We start from the raw sequence: 20,435 nt of genomic DNA, 5'->3' as shown, positions 1-20,435 counted from the left end.
GACGCCCTCGTTCTCGCCAATTACAACTCGTACACAGACGTGGTCGATTCTCAAATTGAGAGCAGATCCCTATTCCTTTAAGATGACGTGTCTCCTGGTTGGTTTGTTCGGAAACTTTTAAAAATGATCTCAGAGCCATACACTTATAAGCTCACCAAGGTAAGTCCTAACTAGTTCCGTACAAGATTTATATAATCTTTGTACGCACGTCTGGATACATTGTGCTAAATATGTTACTGGAACACGTGTCGGGCATTAGACTGTGATCGACTATTTAGCGCAAATTCATTTCTCTTGTTTTAATTGTTTTTATCGATGTACATCGCTTTGGGGAAAATTAACGTAATTGGCATTTTAAAAGTTGGAAAGAATATTCCTGTTTTTTTGTTGTTTTTTTTTCAATGGGACACACATGGCCTTCTACCCTCGCTTCTACCACGAATCCCTGGGTCCTAGACTCCGTTCGACTTTCACTTGATGTAACAGAACTTTTCGGTAGAAGGCCGGGCCCGGCAAACGTACGAAGTGCACGGGGACTGTATCACTGTGCTTTAAAGTTCCTTTCTGTGCTAGTATCTGTTTCAGTACAGTACATGAAGTATTGAGTTGCAGTCACGAGGCCAGCAAGGGCTGGGTGGATTGCAGGTTGTGTTTGCTAACCCACTGTAAGAATAACCAGCCATTATTTGCAGTCAGATAAAATAACCCTAGCTGTAGTGCCAGCATGAAGAACTCCCATTGCTTTAACCTTATGACTAAACTTAAGACATGATCGATTAAGCCATTGGAACACACATTTTCCGCATTGCATGTTTTAGTTTAGGATAATTTCTGTCCACACCTGTTGTTTTTTATCCTAGTCATGGTGGGGATTCAATAGTGAGGGGTTACCAGGAATCAGTCAATGATTAATTCTTACCAAGTGGAAGCCCTCCTCCTCCATAACCAGTAGAGAAATCATTATTAATTTTGTTTGTGACAGTTTGTGACTTACTCATTTGGCCTAGTGCAGCATTCCACAAAAATGGAGACAAGACATATTGAGCAGTGGCTTTAGGCTTGTAAAATAAAATCTAGAGCAACTAGAAATCTCATGTTAGCCAAGAGGAATCTTTGCCTTTTCCAAAGCACTGCCATTCATATTTTGGTGATCTGGTGTTGGCAGATTGCTCTGGGCATTTCAAAGACTTGTTCATTCATGATTAGAGCGTTGTTGGCTAATACACTCCTCCTCATTTAGATTAGACGAGTCTCCTGAAATACAGATCTTTTTGGTTCCAGAGGCAGTTTAGAACTCTGTAGTGAACGACGGGACAGAGGATAGGTGGAGTTTTTTTTTTAACAAGCTATGCACTATAAACCACTTCATGGCAGTTGTTGCTCATAGCTGCTTCCATCTCAAAATATCACTTCAAGTTTTACATTTTTGCATTTGTCTCTTATCCAGATCAGCTTATAGCCTGTTACAGAGGAAGGCAAATACAGTGTTTGGAGTCTTGCCCAAGGACTCTTATTGGTTTAACATAGTCCACTTGGCCAGTCCCCTACAGGAGAAGCAGCATTGTTGCCCATAATTCTGTACCAAACACAGTTGACTGGGATGGATCTAGCAATATTAAATTTCTGGAACTGTCTTGTGGCAAAGGTGCATCATTGGACAGTGCCAGTATCATTCATCATACTGCTAGTGTTTGTCTATGGAGGTTGCATAGCTATGTTCTTAATTCTATAAATATTTAGCAATAGTTGTTAATATCTCTTGGCGAGGAGAACAAAAAAGAACTAAATCATTTCCTGGGGACGGAACTAAAAGTGATGTGCCCAGTGTTGTACCATGGATATCTCAAGACTATGATGGAAGTAATACAATTTGATTACCTGATCCTTATGGCCATTTTTTGTATTTGCCTTGTGTAATATGTAGCCTGTGACTGGAGAGTTCTGAGTCTGCAAAGCACACAGTGTACTCTGTGCCACAAACACTATACTCTATGCCAACTTGAAGCTATTGGAAACGCATACTAATGCACATAGAAAATTGACGTGAAGTGTTTAGTACCAGAAACCCTATGAATATAAAAAACCTTGTGACTTTAGCTAATAGCTCATAGACCTAAATACTGTATCTAACATTGTTGAGCAATGTTAGAGAAATAGTGTTAACTTTGAATTCTGAACTTATTGGACTTTTCGTACACTAAACACTGTAGCTCCAAATACACAGGTCTTTGTGGCAGTGCCTTTTAGTCAGATGTATATTAGAAGTGGTGCCACCCTTTGTCTCTGTCCAGTAAAGGATGCCGTCAGTACAGGAAAGCTCTGAGCAAGACCAACTGGCCAGTAGTGTGGATGAAGCAATTCACCTGAACATGGAGAAAGGGGTCATCGAGAGGAAGTGGATTCGCCCTGATCTCCCCAGCAGATGCACCTGGAGCCTAGGGGTCCCAAACACTGATTCCCCACACTGGCATCCTCACAGGTGAGTGGTGTCTAGTTTTTGACATTTTAACTTTCTACTTCAGATTAGGGTCTGGCAACCTTTTTTCATCAGAACCTACAGGAGAAATTGGTAAGGGTTGAGAAACAACTGAGGAGCTTTGACAATGTTTGTAAAGTTTGGAGAAAATGCTTTGGCATCTCAGGAAAAGATGAAGATGGAACAATTCCAAATTAGTTACTGAAGGAATATGGCAAAAATGACATCTGCCATCACACTTTATTATTATTTCGATCTTTCTGAATATGCCAGACTAGAACTGGCTTCAGATTGGTGATGTCATTAGTTTTTGGCTTTGGGATCATGAATCTTCAACTGGTGCATGTGGCAGTTTGTGCTATTGTTTCTTTCAATTTCAAGATGTTCAACATACTTGCAAATATTTGTTTCTATTTCATTGCTGTATGGACTCACTCGGTCTTCAATTTTACATTTGACCAAAGAGTGCTTGAGTAACCTTTCCTCACCTTTTGAAGGCCAAGCATTCCATGCATCCTGCCCAATGTCCTGGGACAAATCGGACACACCCCAATGGTCCATCTCAACAAGATCACCAAGAACTTTGGCCTCAAGTGTGAGCTGTGTGAGTAAGAAATCAGTATGGCCACTGAAACAACATATCCTACTTAAATTGTTTGAATGTATATATTAAAATTTCAGTGTTATTTAATAATTGGTTTAAACAAGATATGTAGTTTTAAAAATGTAAACCATTTATTAAAGTTTTAGCTAAGGTATTAGATGCTTTTATTTCTCAAACTTTTCTCATTGTGTATGTGTGTATGTGGGTGCATTCAGTGGTGAAGTGCGAGTTCTTTAATGCTGGTGGCAGTGTGAAGGACAGAATTAGTCTGCGTATGGTGGAGGATGCAGAGAGGGCAGGCGTTCTCAAGCCTGGAGACACAATCATAGAGCCCACCTCCGGAAACACTGGTAATGACCACTATGAGAAGATGTTTGTTGGTGTATATGTGCAAGTGTATAGTGATACTCCAGTGCACTCCAACATATTATAGTGTATGTCTACCGTGTGTGTGTGTGTGTGTGTGTGATTTTGTGTGGAGATTTATGCCTATATTTGCTAGCTTGAATTTGTAACCTGTATGTTAGGTATTGGCCTCGCTCTAGCTGCTGCTGTGAAGGGTTACCACTGCATCATTGTCATGCCTGAGAAGATGAGCATGGAAAAGGTTAATACAAACACACACACAAAAAAATCATTTATTACTATTGAATGATTGCCTATGGGCATGTAAAGTGTCCATTGCATGCATCATACATTAGCTACAATATTGAATAAATATTAAGCACAGCTTACATTTAGGTGGATGTGTTAAGAGCTCTGGGAGCTGAGATTGTCCGCACACCCACCAGCGCCCGTTTTGATTCGCCTGAGTCTCATGTGGGTGTGGCTTGGCGTCTGAAGAATGAGATCCCTAACTCACACATCCTGGACCAGTATCGTAATCCCAGCAACCCACTGGCTCACTACGACACCACAGCAGAAGAGATACTGGAACAGTGTGATGGTTTGTGCACGCTCTCTCTCTCTCTCTCTCTCTCTCTCTCTAAACTTGCTCGTTTTAAAGGACTCCCTGCACCAGGCCTACTGACTGACATGCCTCGTCACTTTTGGATTCATTTATTGGAATTCTCCATTAACATTAATTAGTAACAGTTCATTGGTGCTCCACATATGCCTGAGGCCACTGTGTCTTTGCAGGTAAAGTGGACATGCTTGTAGCAGGAGCTGGGACAGGGGGCACCATCACTGGCATTGCTCGCAAGCTGAAAGAGAAATGCCCCAATGTTAAGGTGAAGGCTAATGCCTGGATTTGCTTGCTTGCCATTACATGCCAGCTTGTACACTTAGCACTGTTTCTTCTGACAAAAAACTTTGGTGTCATTGGTAGAATTTTATTTTATTTTTTTTACCTGATGTATAAAAACATTTCACTGTTTATATGAAACATGCATGTACTGTATATCATGCATGTAATATACCATAGACAGAAAGCATAGATTTTCATGTGTCATAAATTTTGTTGTCACCTCTTCACATAAAATGCACCAAAATATGATGCAAGGGCTTTGAATTTGAAATCACTAATAACTGGAGCTAAACAAACACTGGTCAATGACTCCTGCCCGTGTGATGTTTCTTGCTAAACAATGCTAGACCACACAATGATGATAAACTACAGCGAAAGGAGGAGCTTAGTAGTGTAAAGATTATAACGCATTATCGGTGCTGTGCATCAGATCATCGGTGTGGACCCCGAAGGGTCCATCCTGGCTGAGCCTGAGGAACTGAACCACACAGAGAAGACACGGTACGAGGTGGAAGGCATCGGCTATGATTTCATCCCCACTGTGCTGGACAGATCGGTGAGCAAGAATACATTCCAGACTCTTGCAATGGAATCTCAGATAAGATTGTACAAAACACCAGGGCATCCAACTGTGGGTCATTATTTGATATATGCTATAGAACAAGTATCACCACTAGATGTCAGTGTAGGTTCAGTATTTATTGTCTATAAACCAGACAATTTCTTAAAGTGGTCAGTAGCATCTACCACCATATAAATTTTCCTCTCCTTTTGAATATATATAAAAAAATAAAAACATGCTAAAAAGAATTTCGAATCCTAAAATGCTATCATGCAATTGGAAAATTTGGATAAGCATGCACCCATACATACAACACATTTCATTAGAAACACCTTGTAGTCATGCATCTGCAATGTCTGTAGCCCAAATGCAGCCATGCTCAGTATGTCTTGGCCAAGCTCTTCATAAATAGTCCGTTTCTGATCCCAGGACTGCTGACAGGTGGATTTCTTTGGGTGGCAGGCTACTCTCAAACACAGCAGTGACACTGATGCATGGAAAAATCCCAGAAACTGAGCAGTGATTAGTAGAGTAGAGGATGGCTGATGAATTATGCATACCAACATATGGGCTACAAGCTGTAACTGTGCACATATAAAATGTGTACCTAATAAAGTGGCAGTTAGTGTAGGTGTAAGGTAGATGTTTTTAATAAAGTGACTGGCAAGCGCATACAAATTGTGTCCAAGCTTGCCATATATATATACCATTTACACCATGGTTACCACTTACAATCCATCCCAAAACTATGCGTTTTCTTGTAAGGTGGTGGACCGCTGGTACAAGGCCAGTGATGATGAAACCTTTGCTATGGCACGCATGCTCATTAGAGAAGAAGGACTGCTGTGTGGTAAGGCTACAGAGGGCTCACTGGAATCATTTTCAATAATTGCACATTTCATTCTGTTATGGCTGCGGTAGCATAGTTAACTGTGGATAGAGATGTGCTAACTACCTAATGTGCTTTCTGTGAGCTGTGTACTCCAGAAAGCAAATTCATCTCAACCTTCACTTCAACCTCAATTTCTTGTTTTCTCAATCTATTACTTCAAGATTAGTCTCTCAGTTTAGTGGTTCAATTTCCATCTCGCATCAGCCTTTCTCACTTCAGTATAACCTTCTTGCCTGGTAGGTGGCAGCTCGGGCAGTGCTATGGCGGCAGCAGTGAAGGAGGCCAAAGAGCTGAAGGAGGGTCAGCGCTGCGTGGTCATCCTCCCTGACTCCATCCGCAACTACATGTGAGGAGAAACCAGGGGGAGGGCCTGAGGGGGAAGGCAGGGCTTGGTTAAGGATGGTGTTCCAAATTCCAAAACCAAGTGGGTCTCGTAAAGTAGAAATTCATGAGTTAGTTCTGTTTGACTCACTGTGCTAAGGGCACACTTCTATGGTTATGTTATGAATGCAACATTTTTCTTCTTCTGCAGGTCCAAGTTTTTGAATGATAAATGGATGTTCCAAAAAGGCTTTCTCACAGTAGAAGAGTTCATGGTTAACAAGCCCTGGTAAGAACTCTTCATATGCAGCAGTTACTGTATATACAGGCAGTCCATATTCAGTTTCATATTAATTTGCTGGAATACAACAAATTGACACTGTCCAATTATTTATTGCCGTGTCATGTAATCATAGGTAATGGCAAAATCACTTTGAACAGTTTTGGGTTTCATCTCTCACTCAGGTGGTGGAATCTTAAGTTGCAGAGCTTGAACCTCTCTGCTCCTCTCACTGTGTTGCCCACAGTCACCTGTCAGAAAATGATCAAAATCCTGAAGGAAAAGGGCTTTGACCAAGCCCCAGTGGTTGATGAGGCTGGGTGGGTCTCTGTCTCCCTCTCTCACTCACCAAAACTAAAATGCTCTGAGCCTTCTCCATTGTAATGTGTAACATATGAAGAATTTGTAGTCACAACCAGACGCATCGTTGGTAGCTTCAACAATTGCTCACATAATTGAATCTTTAGCATAATCAGTGCTAAGCCCAAACCATTTTATTTTCCTTTAGGTTGATTCTTGGTATGGTGACCCTTGGGAACATGCTAGCCTCAGTGCTTGCTGGAAAGGTCAAGCCCTCTGACCCTGTGAGCAAAGTGCTCTACAAGCAGTTCAAGCAGGTGGGCAGCACATCCTTCCATTGGCTGAAGGACAATGTTACATTTATACTTGATGCTCTCCAGAAAAAGGAGGCACCATACAGTGGCTGACTAGTCGTTTCCCTCAGGTTCATTTGACTGACAACCTGGGGAAGCTCTCCCGGATCCTGGAGACAGACCACTTTGCCCTGGTGGTGCATGAGCAGATTCAGTGTGAGTACTCCCTCTCATAGAAGCTTCCTATGCTTGCTTCTCTCCTCAGTTCTCATTGCTCCACATTTCAGTAACATTGGTGTCCCAAGGTTGTAATTTTAACATATAAACACAATAGTTCTGCAGGGTCTGAAACTATTTTTTTCTGCCAGTGTCATGGTAGTCAGATGCTACTGTTAGCTTTGATTGGACTTTCCTCTTGAAATGCCATGAGCTATTGAGACAGTTAGTCTTGTCTGGTGTATAATCCACAAAGTTCTTACATCAAAACTGCATGTGGAAGCCATCTTGCTCATTTAAACATATGTTCCTTACTCAAGTAAACACAGAAAAGGTGCTCCAGACATTCTGTTCAAGTCATACAGGCTATTTCAAATGACTCACAGACAGACATCACTGTATATCTCTGGTTCTGCATACAACCAGCTACTATGTTTACATTTTTGTTGTTGTTTGTTTTTGCTTTTACTCTTCCTGTTCCTCTGTGTGCATTTTTCCTCAATATCAACTAACTTGTGTACCTGATATACAGCGAAATATTGGAAGCTCAGGTTGGCAGTTGAACCGTTGAACTGCAAACATCTGCAACTCAGTTGCCAAGCTCAGCAAACTTTAAAAATACTTTAATACCTTTTAATAATGGGAAAACAGCTGGCCAGTTAATAATGGCACTAATAAGCTCATGCCAAATGGCTCTCAGCTACCAATTAATGAAAGTTAGCTATGTTAGCATTTTTGGTTAAAGTGTTTCTTTACATTTCTACTGGATATAAAAACCACATCCTCTTTACCCCTGACTGTTTGTGGTCTAACTGCTCTCTACCTTTCAGATTTGACAGATGGCTCCACAAGTCTGAAGCAGATGGTGTTTGGAGTTGTGACGGCCATTGATCTACTCAACTTTGTCACTGGCCACGAGAAACGAGAGAGATCGGTGTCTGAATGCACAGACGAGCTGTGATTGGCCATTTATATCAGCATTTGCTATCTATAACCAATAATGATGTCTGACCATGAATGGTTCACCTCCTAAGGACTAGGGGGCCATGAGTCAAAATTGTTACTGTGAATTGAGCATATAAATATATAGACATTCTATATTGGAAGTTTTTCTTTTTGCTATGTTTGGTAATTTAGGCTAATGTTTTAAATAATGTTGCAAACATTTTCCAAGTCCAGGGCTTGTTTTGATTGGGGAAATGAGGGAGTGCCTGCCCCCCAGTAGAAAAAAAAGGGACAAAACCCCCCCACCCCCCTTTGCATAAAGGGAGTATTCACAATGCATGTATGCAAATGTAAAAATTTGATTAAAATGCAATTTATTTAGTGAAATATTTGTCAGTTAATTCCAATTGTTTGCTATTTCAATATGCTAATTGTTTAGGCTGTAAGCAAAATCTATTTTTAATCTGGCTCTTGGTGATTTTATACATTAAAACTAATTGAGAACATGACACATTCAGTGATGGTCATAGGTGTAGGTTTTTAGGTTTGGACAGGCAGATGTCATTCCCCCCCACCAATCATTTCATCTTGCACTACTCATATAATTTCTTAGGGTGGGTGGTGTAAGCAGTGTTGGAATTCAGTCTGTCATTGGTGATAGTACACAAATTGAGGTTTGAGAGTTTAAATAACTACAAGCTAGCTGGGTATTTCCAATAGGGAACAATTCTCTTTGTGTGAGGAGAACTTGTGTGAGTAAAGCCCATTGTGATATTTTGAATCACAACAGGCAACATGACACATTGTGCACATGGGTAAAGGAATACAAAGGTGGAATTTCAGACACATACTGAAAGCCAAATTCCCTCCAATGAGGGCCTAACTTTGTAAGAAAAAGCTATTTTAGGCTGGTCCAAGATCGTTATACCTCAAACTGAACTGGCAAAATGGCTCATTGACAAATGGAAAAAGAAGACATTCCAGATCAATTTTGATAGATTTTGTGATCTTGGGCCAGATAAATAATGAGTTCTATCCATTAAAAAAAAAAAGATGACATTAGCCTGGCCCAAAATCATTTTACACCTCAAATCTAATTGGCAACATGGCACAATGAGCAGTGCTCAACACAGGTACTGGATTCAATTTGGGTAAATTCAGAGACATACTGAGAAATAACAAATCCATCATTCAGAACTGGTCAACCATAGTAAGATAAATCTGGTTTCAGGCTGGCCCACGATCATTTTACACCTGAATCTAACTGGAAACATGGCTCATTGACTAATGGTGCACAACACCAAATGAAAAATTGCAGATAAATTCTGTGGATTTAATTTTAATGACCTTGGACCAGTGAAATAAGGAGTTAACCAAAGAGAAGAGGTTCTGTCCTATAAGAAAATCCTGGTCTTAGGCTGGCCTCTCATCATTTCATACATCAAATCTCACAGAACTAATTGACAACATGGTAGATTGAGCAATAGTGCACATAGGTAAATTAATCAAAGAGGAAATTTTTAAACTGATTCTTTTTGGTTTCATAAAGGGAACATACATTTGGAGATTTGCTGAATTGAATGCAATTCCTATCCCCAGAACTTTTCAAAGCAAAGTTACATCCATAGCAAAATGTCTGTAGCATATAGGGATAGCACTGCTTTTGAAATTTTATGATTGTTGAGAGATAATGACATCTTAACACAAAACAGAGGCTGTAATATGTGATTGATTTATGAGGGCAAATATTCAAAATGTTTAAATTTACAGTAGGACATGGTATGGCTTAGACAGCTCCATAGCATCAGTTTCATTTTAGAAATGCAGTTACTGAAGCATAGCTTAATTTCTTTTAACCTTTACTTCTGAAAAATTGGAGAATCTGACTCAGTGTTTTTATGTTTTTCCTGCTTTTTGAGAGCCTAATTTGTGTTTTAACAAGAACTTCAGTGGAATAAAAACAAAATGATCCAAGTGACGATTTGTTGTGTTTATTGCTGGAAGAGCTAAATCTTGACCCTATGGTAATGATGGAACAATCAAACAAACACTGTGTCCTACTGCAGTTATTTACCCTGTCCTAAATAATTAGCACAACTGTTTTTGAGTTTGCCATGTTCTCTCCACAACTGAAATGTAAAAATTAGAAGTGAAGTTGTCCCTTTAAAGGACATTTTACAGGGTAGATATTGCTGGACAAAATCAGGATTTGTGGCAATTTTACTGCACTCTGAATAATGTATTTAATGTAGAACAATACATATAGCTTCAAAATATACTCATACAAATCTTGGGCCAGCCTAAGGCCAAGTTTTCCTTACAGAGGTGGACCAGTTCTTTATGAATTACTTGTTTTTTTTCTGGCCCAACATGGGTAAGGCCAATCAGTATTTTCCAGACTTTCAATCCAATGACCTGTGTGCACTATTGCTCAGCGTGCCATGTTAACAGTTTTGAGGTATACCACGATCTTGAGTCAGCCAACAACCAGGTTTTTATTACAGGGAAAGACCTGCATGATGTATTTGTTATTTGCCTTGCTCAGTAATGTATTAAGCCCATATAACAGGGAATTGGGCTTTGTGTACGCACCCAAAACTCCACCTTTGTATTGCTTAAAGTGTGTGCACACTGTGTCATGTTGCCAGGCTTGATGTATGATATTACCATGGGCTTTACTAAAATCAAATTCTCCTCACACAAAGAGACTGTTTCCCTATTGAAAATATCCTGTAGTTATTTAAACTTTCAAACCTGAGCTGGTATTCTTTCTTCTGATCAATTTGTGTACCATCACCAGTGGCATAGTTTGAATTTCAACTTTAGAACAGTGCTTACACCACCCACCCTAAAAAATGATTTCAGTAATGTGAGCAGGAATTATTTGGGGGTGGGGGGCATACATCTGCCTGTCCAAACCTAAAAACCTACCCCTATGACCATCACTGAATGAGTCATGCTCTCAATTAGTTTTAATGTATAAAATCACCAAGAGCCAGTTTAAAAATAGATTTTCCTTACTGTAGAAACACAGCCTAAACAGTTACAAATGACACACTTGAAATAAATATTTTACTAAATAAATTTGATTCAAATGCAATTTAAAAATATTTATATTCACATACATGGGGGATGGCATCCCTTCATTTCCCCACTCAGAACAAGCCCTGCTTGTGGAAAATGTTTGGTAATGTACAAGGTAATTTAGGCTAATGTTTTACATAATGCTGCAAACATAGCAAAAAGAAAACACATTCTGTAGTGGAGGTTTATTGTGAATTGAGCATTTAAATCTACAATTTTGACTCATGGCCCCCTAGTCCTTAGGAGGTGAACCATTCATGGTCAGACATCATTATTGGTTATAGATAGCAAATGCTGATATAAATGGTCAATCACAGCTCGTCTGTGCATTCAGACACCGATCTCTCTCGTTTCTCGTGGCCAGTGACAAAGTTGAGTAGATCAATGGCCGTCACAACTCCAAACACCATCTGCTTCAGACTTGTGGAGCCATCTGTCAAATCTGAAAGGTAGAGAGCAGTTAGACCACAAACAGTCAGGGGTAAAGAGGATGTGGTTTTTGCATCCAGTAGAAATGTAAAGAAACACTTTAACCAAAAATGCTAACGTAGCTAACTTTCATTAATTGGTAGCTGAGAGCCATTTGGCATGAGCTTATTAGCGCCATTATTAACTGGCCAGCTGTTTTCCCATTATTAAAAGGTATTAAAGTATTTTTAAAGTTTGCTGAGCTTGGCAACTGAGTTGCAGATGTTTGCAGTTCAACGGTTCAACTGCCAACCTGAGCTTCCAATATTTCGCTGTATGTCAGGTACACAAGTTAGTTGATATTGAGGAAAACGAGGCACAAAGGAACAGAAAGGGTGAAACGGCACCGCTGGTTGTATGCAGGACCAACATAATCAACAGTAATGTCTGTCTGTGAGTCAGTAGAAATGTCTGGATCATGTTTGTGTTTACTTGAATAAGGACCGTGTTTAAATGAGGAAGATAGCATCCTCATGCAGTCCTGATGCAAGACCATTGTGGATTATACACCAAACAAGACATTTATGGCATTTAGCAGATGCCTTTATTTAAAGCAACTTTCAATTAATGACCGAGTACAACTTGAGCAATTAAGGGGTTAATGGCCTTGCTCAGGGGCCCAACAGTAGCAACTTGGCAGTGGTGGCGCTTGAACCAGCAACTTTCCAATTACAAGTACCTTAATCACTAAGCTACCACTGCCCTACCAACTGTCTCTTAATGGGTCACAGAATTCTCAAGAGGAAAGCCCAAGCAAAACTAACAGCAGCATCCAACTACCATGACGCTAGCAGAAAACAGTTTCAGACCCTTGAACTACTGGTGTTTATATGTGAAAATGACAACCTTAGGTCACTGATGTTACTGAAATGGGGTGTAATGAGAGTTGAGGAGAGAATAAGCATAGGAAGCTTCTATGAGAGGGAGTACTCACACTGAATCTGCTCATGCACCACCAGGGCAAAGTGGTCTGTCTCCAGGATCCGGGAGAGCTTCCCCAGGTTGTCAGTCAAATGAAACTGAGGGAAACGACTAGTTAGCCACTGTATGACGCCTCCTTTTTCTGGAGAGCATCAAGGATAAATGTAACATTGTCCTTCAGCCAATGGAAGGATGTGCTGCCCACCTGCTTGAACTGCTTGTAGAGCACTTTGCTCACAGGGTCAGAGGGCTTGACCTTTCCAGCAAGCACTGAGGCTAGCATGTTCCCAAGGGTCACCATACCAAGAATCAACCTAAAAGAAAATGAAATGGTTTGGGCTTAGCACTGATTATGCTAATGATTCAATTATGTGAGCAATTGTTGAAGCTACCAACGATGCGTCTGGTTGTGACTACAAATTCTTCATATGTTACACATTACAATGGAGAAGGCTCAGAGCATTTTAGTTTTGGTGAGTGAGAGAGGGAGACAGAGACCCACCCAGCCTCATCAACCACTGGGGCTTGGTCAAAGCCCTTTTCCTTCAGGATTTTGATCATTTTCTGACAGGTGACTGTGGGCAACACAGTGAGAGGAGCAGAGAGGTTCAAGCTCTGCAACTTAAGATTCCACCACCTGAGTGAGAGATGAAACCCAAAACTGTTCAAAGTGATTTTGCCATTACCTATGATTACATGACACGGCAATAAATAATTGGACAGTGTCAATTTGTTGTATTCCAGCAAATTAATATGAAACTGAATATGGACTGCCTGTATATACAGTAATTGCTGCATATGAAGAGTTCTTACCAGGGCTTGTTAACCATGAACTCTTCTACTGTGAGAAAGCCTTTTTGGAACATCCATTTATCATTCAAAAACTTGGACCTGCAGAAGAAGAAAAATGTTGCATTCATAACATAACCATAGAAGTGTGCCCTTAGCACAGTGAGTCAAACAGAACTAACTCATGAATTTCTACTTTACGAGACCCACTTGGTTTTGGAATTTGGAACACCATCCTTAACCAAGCCCTGCCTTCCCCCTCAGGCCCTCCCCCTGGTTTCTCCTCACATGTAGTTGCGGATGGAGTCAGGGAGGATGACCACGCAGCGCTGACCCTCCTTCAGCTCTTTGGCCTCCTTCACTGCTGCCGCCATAGCACTGCCCGAGCTGCCACCTACCAGGCAAGAAGGTTATACTGAAGTGAGAAATAAAGGCTGATGTGAGATCGAAATTGAACCACTAAACGGAGAGACTAATCTTGAAGTAATAGATTGAGAAAACAAGAAATTGAAGTTGAAGTGAAGATTGAGATGAATTTGCTTTCTGGAGTACACAGCTCACAGAAAGCACATTAGGTAGTTAGCACATCTCTATCCACAGTTAACTATGCTACCGCAGCTATAACAGAATGAAATGTGCAATTATTGAAAAAGATTCCAGTGAGCCCTCTGTAGCCTTACCACACAGCAGTCCTTCTTCTCTAATGAGCATGCGTGCCATAGCAAAGGTTTCATCATCACTGGCCTTGTACCAGCGGTCCACCACCTTACAAGAAAACACATAGTTTTGGGATGGATTGTAAGTGGTAACCATGGTGTAAATGGTATATATATATGGCAAGCTTGGACACAATTTGTATGCGCTTGCCAGTCACTTTATTAAAAACATCTACCTTACACCTACACTAACTGCCACTTTATTAGGTACACATTTTATATGTGCACAGTTACAGCTTGTAGCCCATATGTTGGTATGCATAATTCATCAGCCATCCTCTACTCTACTAATCACTGCTCAGTTTCTGGGATTTTTCCATGCATCAGTTTCACTGCTGTGTTTGAGAGTAGCCCGCCACCCAAAGAAATCCACCTGTCAGCAGTCCTGGGATCAGAAACAAACTATTAATGAAGAGCTTGGCCAAGACATACTGAGCATGGCTGCATTTGGGCTACAGACATTGCAGATGCAGGACAACAAGGTGTTTCTAATGAAGTGTGTTGTATGTGTGGGTGCATGTTTTTCTAAACTTTCCAAAGGCATGATAGAATGTTAATTTAGAATCCTATTTATTGCCTTTTTAAAAGGTTCAGATGCAAAGGCAAATTCATATGGAGAAAATATTACACAACACCCCAGATGGTACTGACCAGTTTAATAAACTGACTGGATAATAGACTACATTTTGAACCTACACTGACATCTAGTGGCGATACTTGTTCTATAGCATATATCAAATGACCCACTGTTGAAAGCTCTGGTGTTTTGCACAATCTTATCCAAGATTCCAGTGCAAGATGTGAGTCTGTAATGTCTTCCTGCTCACCGATCTGTCCAGCACAGTGGGGATGAAGTCGTGACCAATGCCTTCCACCTCGTACTGTGTCTTCTTGTGGTTCAGTTCCTCGGGCTCAGCCAGGATGGACCCTTCGGGGTCCACGCCGATGATCTGATGCACAGCCCCGATATTATGTTATAATCTTTACACTACTAAGTTCCTCCTTTCACTGTAGTTTATCATTGGGTGGTCTAGCATTGTGTAGCAAGTTACATCATCGTGCAGGAGTCATCGAAAATTGTTTGCTTAGCGCCAGTTATTAGTGATTCCAAATTCACAGCCCTTGTGTCGTATTTTGGTGCATTGTATGAAACAACAGGTGATCTGAAAATCTATGCTTTCTCTCTAGTGGAAGATTTTATGCATGCAATATACCAATGACAGCACTTTCCCCTGACCAAAAAACAACAACAAAAAAAACAAAAAACCAAACGATTTAGCAAGTGTACAAGCTGGCATGCGATGGCAAGCAAGCAAATCCAGGCATTAGCCTTCACCTTAACATTGGGGCATTTCTCTTTCAGCTTGCAGGCAATGCCAGTGATGGTGCCCCCTGTCCCAGCTCCTGCTACAAGCATGTCCACTTTACCTGCAAAGACACAGTGGCCTCAGACATGTGTGGAGCACCAATGAACTGTTACTAATTAAGGATAATGGAGAATTCCATTAAATGAATCCAAAGGTGACTAGGGATGTCAGTCAGTAGGCCTGATGCAGGGAGTCCTTTGAGAAGAGTAAGTTTAGAGAGCGCTCAAACCATCACACTGTTCCAGTATCTCCTCTGCCGTGGTGTCGTAGTGAGCCAGTGGGTTGCTGGGATTACGGTACTGGTCCAGAACGTGCGAGTTGGGGATCTCATTCTTCAGGCTCCATGCCACACCCACATGGGACTCAGGTGAATCAAAACATGCGCTGGTGGGTGTGCGCACAATCTCAGCTCCCAGAGCTCTCAATACATCCACCTTGATGCAAGATGTGCTTGACGCTTAGTCCATTTCCACATTAGATATTCATTATCAATCACCGTGTGTCATTATATGGGTAGTCTTTCAATAGTAATAACGGATTATAACTTTTTACCTTTTCCACGCTCATTTTCTCAGGCATCACAATGATGCAGCGGTAACCCTTTACAATAGCAGCTAGAGCGAGGCCAATACCTAACATAAAATAAAGTTACAAGCTGAGCCATTACACCTCCACCACCCAAAAAACTGCACACGCACATCATTACCAGTGTTTCCGGAGGTGGGCTCTATGATTGTGTCTCCAGGCTTGAGAATGCCTGCCCTCTCTGCATCCTCCACCATACGCAGACTAATTCTGTCCTTCACACTGCCACCAGCATTAAAGAACTCGCACTTCACCACTGAATGCACCCACACAAACACATAGCACGCAATGAGCAATAATAAAAATAAGAGAATTGAGAAATAAAAGCATCTAATCATTTACCTAAAATACAATTAAATAAAATGTTTACATTTTAAGTAAACTAGTTATTTAAATACATTTATACTTAAATTTTGACTGGCAGTACTGATTTCTTACTCACACAGCTCACACTTGAGGCCAAAGATCTTGGTGATCTTGTTGATACGGACCATTGGGGTGTGTCCAATCTGTCCCAGGATGTTGGGCAGGATGCTCGGAATGCTTGGTCTTTAAAAAGGTGTGGAAAGTTATGTTCAGTGTTACTGGAGTGAGGTTGTGCATGCGTGAGTGAATATAAAAGGATTCTACTGGTGTACCATGAGCCAATACAATGCATTTATACATAGAATACACATGAATAAAAGTATAATTATATTATTAAATAGAATATTTAAAAAGTTTAACATGTATAAAATCTCTAGGGAGGCTCGTCTTGGGTCACCTCAGGACACGTGGGACATTGGACCCCTTACACTTTGTCTATGGGCTGCATGTGTGCATTGAGGTTACCGTGATCTACCTGCTATACAGAATCTACTCACAGCTGGAAACAGCAGGGAGCTCTAGTGCCTTCAACAACAGCCAGCCCTTCCTACTGAGGGAGATGATGAGTGCAACAAAGGTGCATTCTGTCCCAATATCCTGAGCCACCAAATCTGCAGGCCCCAGTATGTGTGGCTACAGGACCATGTGTCAAAGTGGACTGTAAGCAGCACAGGTGCTCCACAGGGGACTGTCCTGGTTCCCTTTCTGTTCACTTTTTACACCTCCAGTTTTATATATGACTGAGATGCGTCACCTACAATAATGGTGTCATCCAAGAACTTTTGAGGGAGGACTTCAGAAAAATTGGGTCTCCTTTTGCTCCATCCAGGGTGAACACTGAGCTGGTCAACAACAAGTACCTGGTTGTTTATCTGTATGAGAAGTGGGGATGGCAAGTGAATCTAGAGGAACTGTACAAGAAAGGCCAGAGCCAACTACTTCCTGAGAAGACTGAAATCCGTTGGGGTGAGGGGTCACCTGCTGAGAACTTTCTATGGGTCTGTAGAGTCAAGTGCCATCTTTTTTTCTTGTGTTCTTGGGCAGCATTATTATAGCAAAGGACACCATCAGACTGAATAAGATCAGTAGAAAGGCTGGAGACAGTGGTGGAGAGAGGTTGCTGGCAAAGGTGTCAGATCATGAACCCTCTCACCCACTACACAAAACACTACAGGGACAAGGGAGGCCACTGAGCAGCAGACTGCTCCAGCCCTGCTGCAGGAAGCAACACTTTCACAAGTCTTTTCTCCCTGCAACCATCAGAATGTGCAACTCTGCACTCCAATTCATCAATTTCTCAGGCACTATTGCGCATCTATGCATCATCTGTGCTGCACTTTAGTGCTCATTCTGCATGGTTATGCTCTTTTGCAGATTACTGTATTTTATAGAAATACAATACTGTATCACTAACTGTAGCAGCAAATGTGGCCTTAATTGTAACAGCAGCTGTAGTTGCAATCTTTACATATGACCAACACCTAAACAGTATTCTTTGAACTTTAGCATAGCTATTAGTTGTTTCTGTATGCGCGCGTGCGCACATGTAAATATTTTATATTGCATTTCTCACTAAACAATTTTTGCATTTTATGGTTTCATTTTATCTACCTTACTACTATGCATTCTATGTTTAACTTGCATGTATGCTGCTAGAACATTTTCCTTTTGGGGATTAATAGTGTTTTCCACTAACTATGCCAGGATTATGCAATGTTTTATTTTTTCCTCAGATGCTCAATTATTTTTCTGAGACTCACCCCCACGTTTCCTCAATATCTGTTAAAGCTTTTCAAATGTTCCTCAACCACTACTTTTTGTATGTTCATATTAAAAAATTGCCAAGCGCTAATCTGAAGTAGAAATGTAAACATGTTGAAAGCTAGGAACCACTCACCTGGGAGGATGCCAGTGGGGGGACTCAGCAGGTGGGACCCCCAGGCTCCAGGTACACTTACTGGGGAGATCAGGGCGGATCCACTTCCTCTCAGTGGCCCCTTTCTCACTACTCGGCTGGACTGCGCCTTCTGCATCATTGGTTACTTGGTCTTTCTCTGAGCTTTCCTGGCCATTTAACTGGAATATTCCATCATCGATTTCATCATTGCTAGCACTCTTCTTGCCAGAAAATGGGCAGAGAGGGCTGGAGATGGCATTCTCTTTGGTAGAGGGCACCGACAGCATTCCTCACTGGACAGAAACAAAAGGGTGGGACCACTTCTAATAACATGTACAAGGTCTCAAACTCCTCCATTTCAGAGATCAAATTTTACTCCTTGCTTCTTGTCAGGGGTCACTCTACAACTGCACATCCTTAGCTTGCTACCTCCTCTGAGCACTAGCACCTGTCAATCAGTCAAGTTCAGGATGCCCGAGTTTACGAGTTACACCTTTGAGGCACAAAATGACATCAAGCCTGTTCATGAGGAAAAAGATTGTTTCTTATACTATATGTGCCACACACAGCAAATAAACAAGACTTGGAGTAACCTGCATCTTTTAGGATAGATGGGGAATTTAATTGTGAAATGTTTAAATATACATGCCAAACAGCTGCATCTGGGGAAGCAAATTGAGCCATTGCTTAAGATGTTGACAGGAGTGTGAAACATTGAAACTGTGCTCTAGTAAAAGTCATATGGGTAGCCTACTGCATCACAATGTTACATATTTCAAAAGTAGTCTACTTAACAGAAAACAGTTTAAAATTTTAGTGAACCAACAGTGTTGACCATTATTGCCATTGAATAAAGCAGTCTTTCCTGGAGATATACCTTTCTGAAGAAAAGAATAAATAGCTCAAGAAGCAGAGTTGGTGAATGTCGTTCCATGGCATCGCTCCGCGAACTCTTTGTACCTTTACACAAAACACTTGATTAGGCTACGCATGCGTTATCAAGGGCACTATAATTATAACACGAAACTAAACAGGTGTGGAAGCGGGAGAGTGTTGGCTCATCACAGTAAAGGAAAGAATCAGTGTCCCTTAGCCTTTTAGTCGAAACCAACACACCATGTTTTGAGAGCATGTTTGGTCAGTTGGAACACAGATTATCATTGGTTTAGACTTAATCTACACCTTTTTTAAAATACATAATAATAATAATAATAATAATAATAATAAAGGCCCGTGACATTTTTCTCTTTCCCTCTTGCCAATCACGCGACTTCTCATACATTGTAATTTGTATTATTTTTAATAAAACACGCAGCCAAATTCCCATCAATGAAAAATGTAACTGCCCAGTTATGCAGTTCATCACCACATCACACATGCAACTCCCCTCAAATTTATTACAAATGCTTGCCTTTTACTTGTATTTACATTTTTTTTTTTTTTAATAGCAACACCATGTAAAAGTCTGAGAGTAGGCTACTCGTACCTTCATTCAAATAGTTTCCTTTTACATTACAATATCTGAACAATTCTCACAATAGCAATAGCTCGATATACTTCCCCCTCGCTTGATGTTTGACCAATGTATTAAAACAAAAATACCATAATCTCCCGTGTATCCTGAAAGAAAGATGCAGATGAGTGAATTTTTGTTCACGCCACGAGGCACTTGTTCAGCAGTTTAAGAAACGATGGGTGTCCCTCATTAACAGACTTAGTGACAGTCCCCTAAACTTGGGGATCCTGAATTTGACCGAATTCACCACTGCTCCTTTACATTTGTCCTTCGACCTCCCGACATCATGACTGGGATTGGTCGAATGCGGCAGACTTCCAGTTTGTGCCATTTGTTTATGGCAATTACATTTTTACATCAGCTGCAGACATACTGAGAATTGCATATAAACACACTAGTGTTTCACATATAATGACGTAAATGTTTTGCATGTTTTACAGGATTTCGTCTTGCTAAGCAATGCTATCTTAGACCTGTACTCAACACAGATGGAAAGAATTATTTTAACTGGAGGGCGTTGCGGGAAAATAATTGAGCTCGCAGGCTGTCCATTAGCATTTCACATTTTAAAAGTTCGTCTTGTAGACG

General features: G+C 40.9%; 2 protein-coding genes across 2 annotated transcripts; one reads left to right on the top strand and one right to left on the bottom strand.

The window, feature by feature from the left end:
* On the top strand, nucleotides 1-8,525 carry LOC113590737 (cystathionine beta-synthase-like). The gene is made up of 15 exons (XM_081701478.1): nucleotides 1-159; nucleotides 2,292-2,479; nucleotides 2,974-3,080; nucleotides 3,296-3,430; nucleotides 3,608-3,687; nucleotides 3,822-4,026; nucleotides 4,221-4,312; nucleotides 4,760-4,885; nucleotides 5,657-5,741; nucleotides 6,024-6,129; nucleotides 6,316-6,393; nucleotides 6,570-6,704; nucleotides 6,893-7,001; nucleotides 7,109-7,193; nucleotides 8,024-8,525. Exons 2-15 carry the CDS (start codon nucleotides 2,298-2,300, stop codon nucleotides 8,152-8,154), a joined length of 1,656 nt encoding a protein of 551 aa, XP_081557604.1. The 5' UTR covers nucleotides 1-159; nucleotides 2,292-2,297; the 3' UTR covers nucleotides 8,155-8,525.
* A 2,738-nt stretch (nucleotides 8,526-11,263) lies between these two features.
* Nucleotides 11,264-18,633, bottom strand: LOC113590729 (cystathionine beta-synthase-like). The gene is made up of 14 exons (XM_035534937.2): nucleotides 18,332-18,633; nucleotides 16,511-16,617; nucleotides 16,190-16,324; nucleotides 16,036-16,115; nucleotides 15,713-15,917; nucleotides 15,453-15,544; nucleotides 14,944-15,066; nucleotides 14,081-14,165; nucleotides 13,689-13,794; nucleotides 13,425-13,502; nucleotides 13,114-13,248; nucleotides 12,817-12,925; nucleotides 12,625-12,709; nucleotides 11,264-11,664 (listed from the first exon to the last, which is right to left on the bottom strand). Exons 1-14 carry the CDS (start codon nucleotides 18,616-18,618, stop codon nucleotides 11,534-11,536), a joined length of 1,758 nt encoding a protein of 585 aa, XP_035390830.1. The 5' UTR covers nucleotides 18,619-18,633; the 3' UTR covers nucleotides 11,264-11,533.
* Between the last annotated feature and the right edge of the window lie 1,802 nt (nucleotides 18,634-20,435).

The sequence above is a fragment of the Electrophorus electricus genome, chromosome 18 (assembly GCF_041902795.1).
Source record: "Electrophorus electricus isolate QZ-2024a chromosome 18, ASM4190279v1, whole genome shotgun sequence".
Lineage (NCBI taxonomy): Eukaryota > Metazoa > Chordata > Actinopteri > Gymnotiformes > Gymnotidae > Electrophorus > Electrophorus electricus.
This window is presented reverse-complemented; position numbering and strand designations above follow the sequence as displayed.

Bases quoted from the DNA above. Each gene is read 5' to 3' on its own strand.
- LOC113590737 (XM_081701478.1), top strand. From the start codon at position 2,298: ATGCCGTCAGTACAGGAAAGCTCTGAGCAAGACCAACTGGCCAGTAGT. The intron at 3,081-3,295 runs GTGAGTAAGAAA...GGGTGCATTCAG, and splicing joins TGGCCTCAAGTGTGAGCTGT to TGGTGAAGTGCGAGTTCTTT. The intron at 4,027-4,220 runs GTTTGTGCACGC...GTGTCTTTGCAG, and splicing joins GATACTGGAACAGTGTGATG to GTAAAGTGGACATGCTTGTA.
- LOC113590729 (XM_035534937.2), bottom strand. From the start codon at position 18,618: ATGCTGTCGGTGCCCTCTACCAAAGAGAATGCCATCTCCAGCCCTCTC. The intron at 16,618-18,331 runs GTGAGTGGTTCC...ACCTTTTTAAAG, and splicing joins CCCCACTGGCATCCTCCCAG to ACCAAGCATTCCGAGCATCC. The intron at 12,710-12,816 runs GTGGGCAGCACA...CGTTTCCCTCAG, and splicing joins TCTACAAGCAGTTCAAGCAG to TTTCATTTGACTGACAACCT.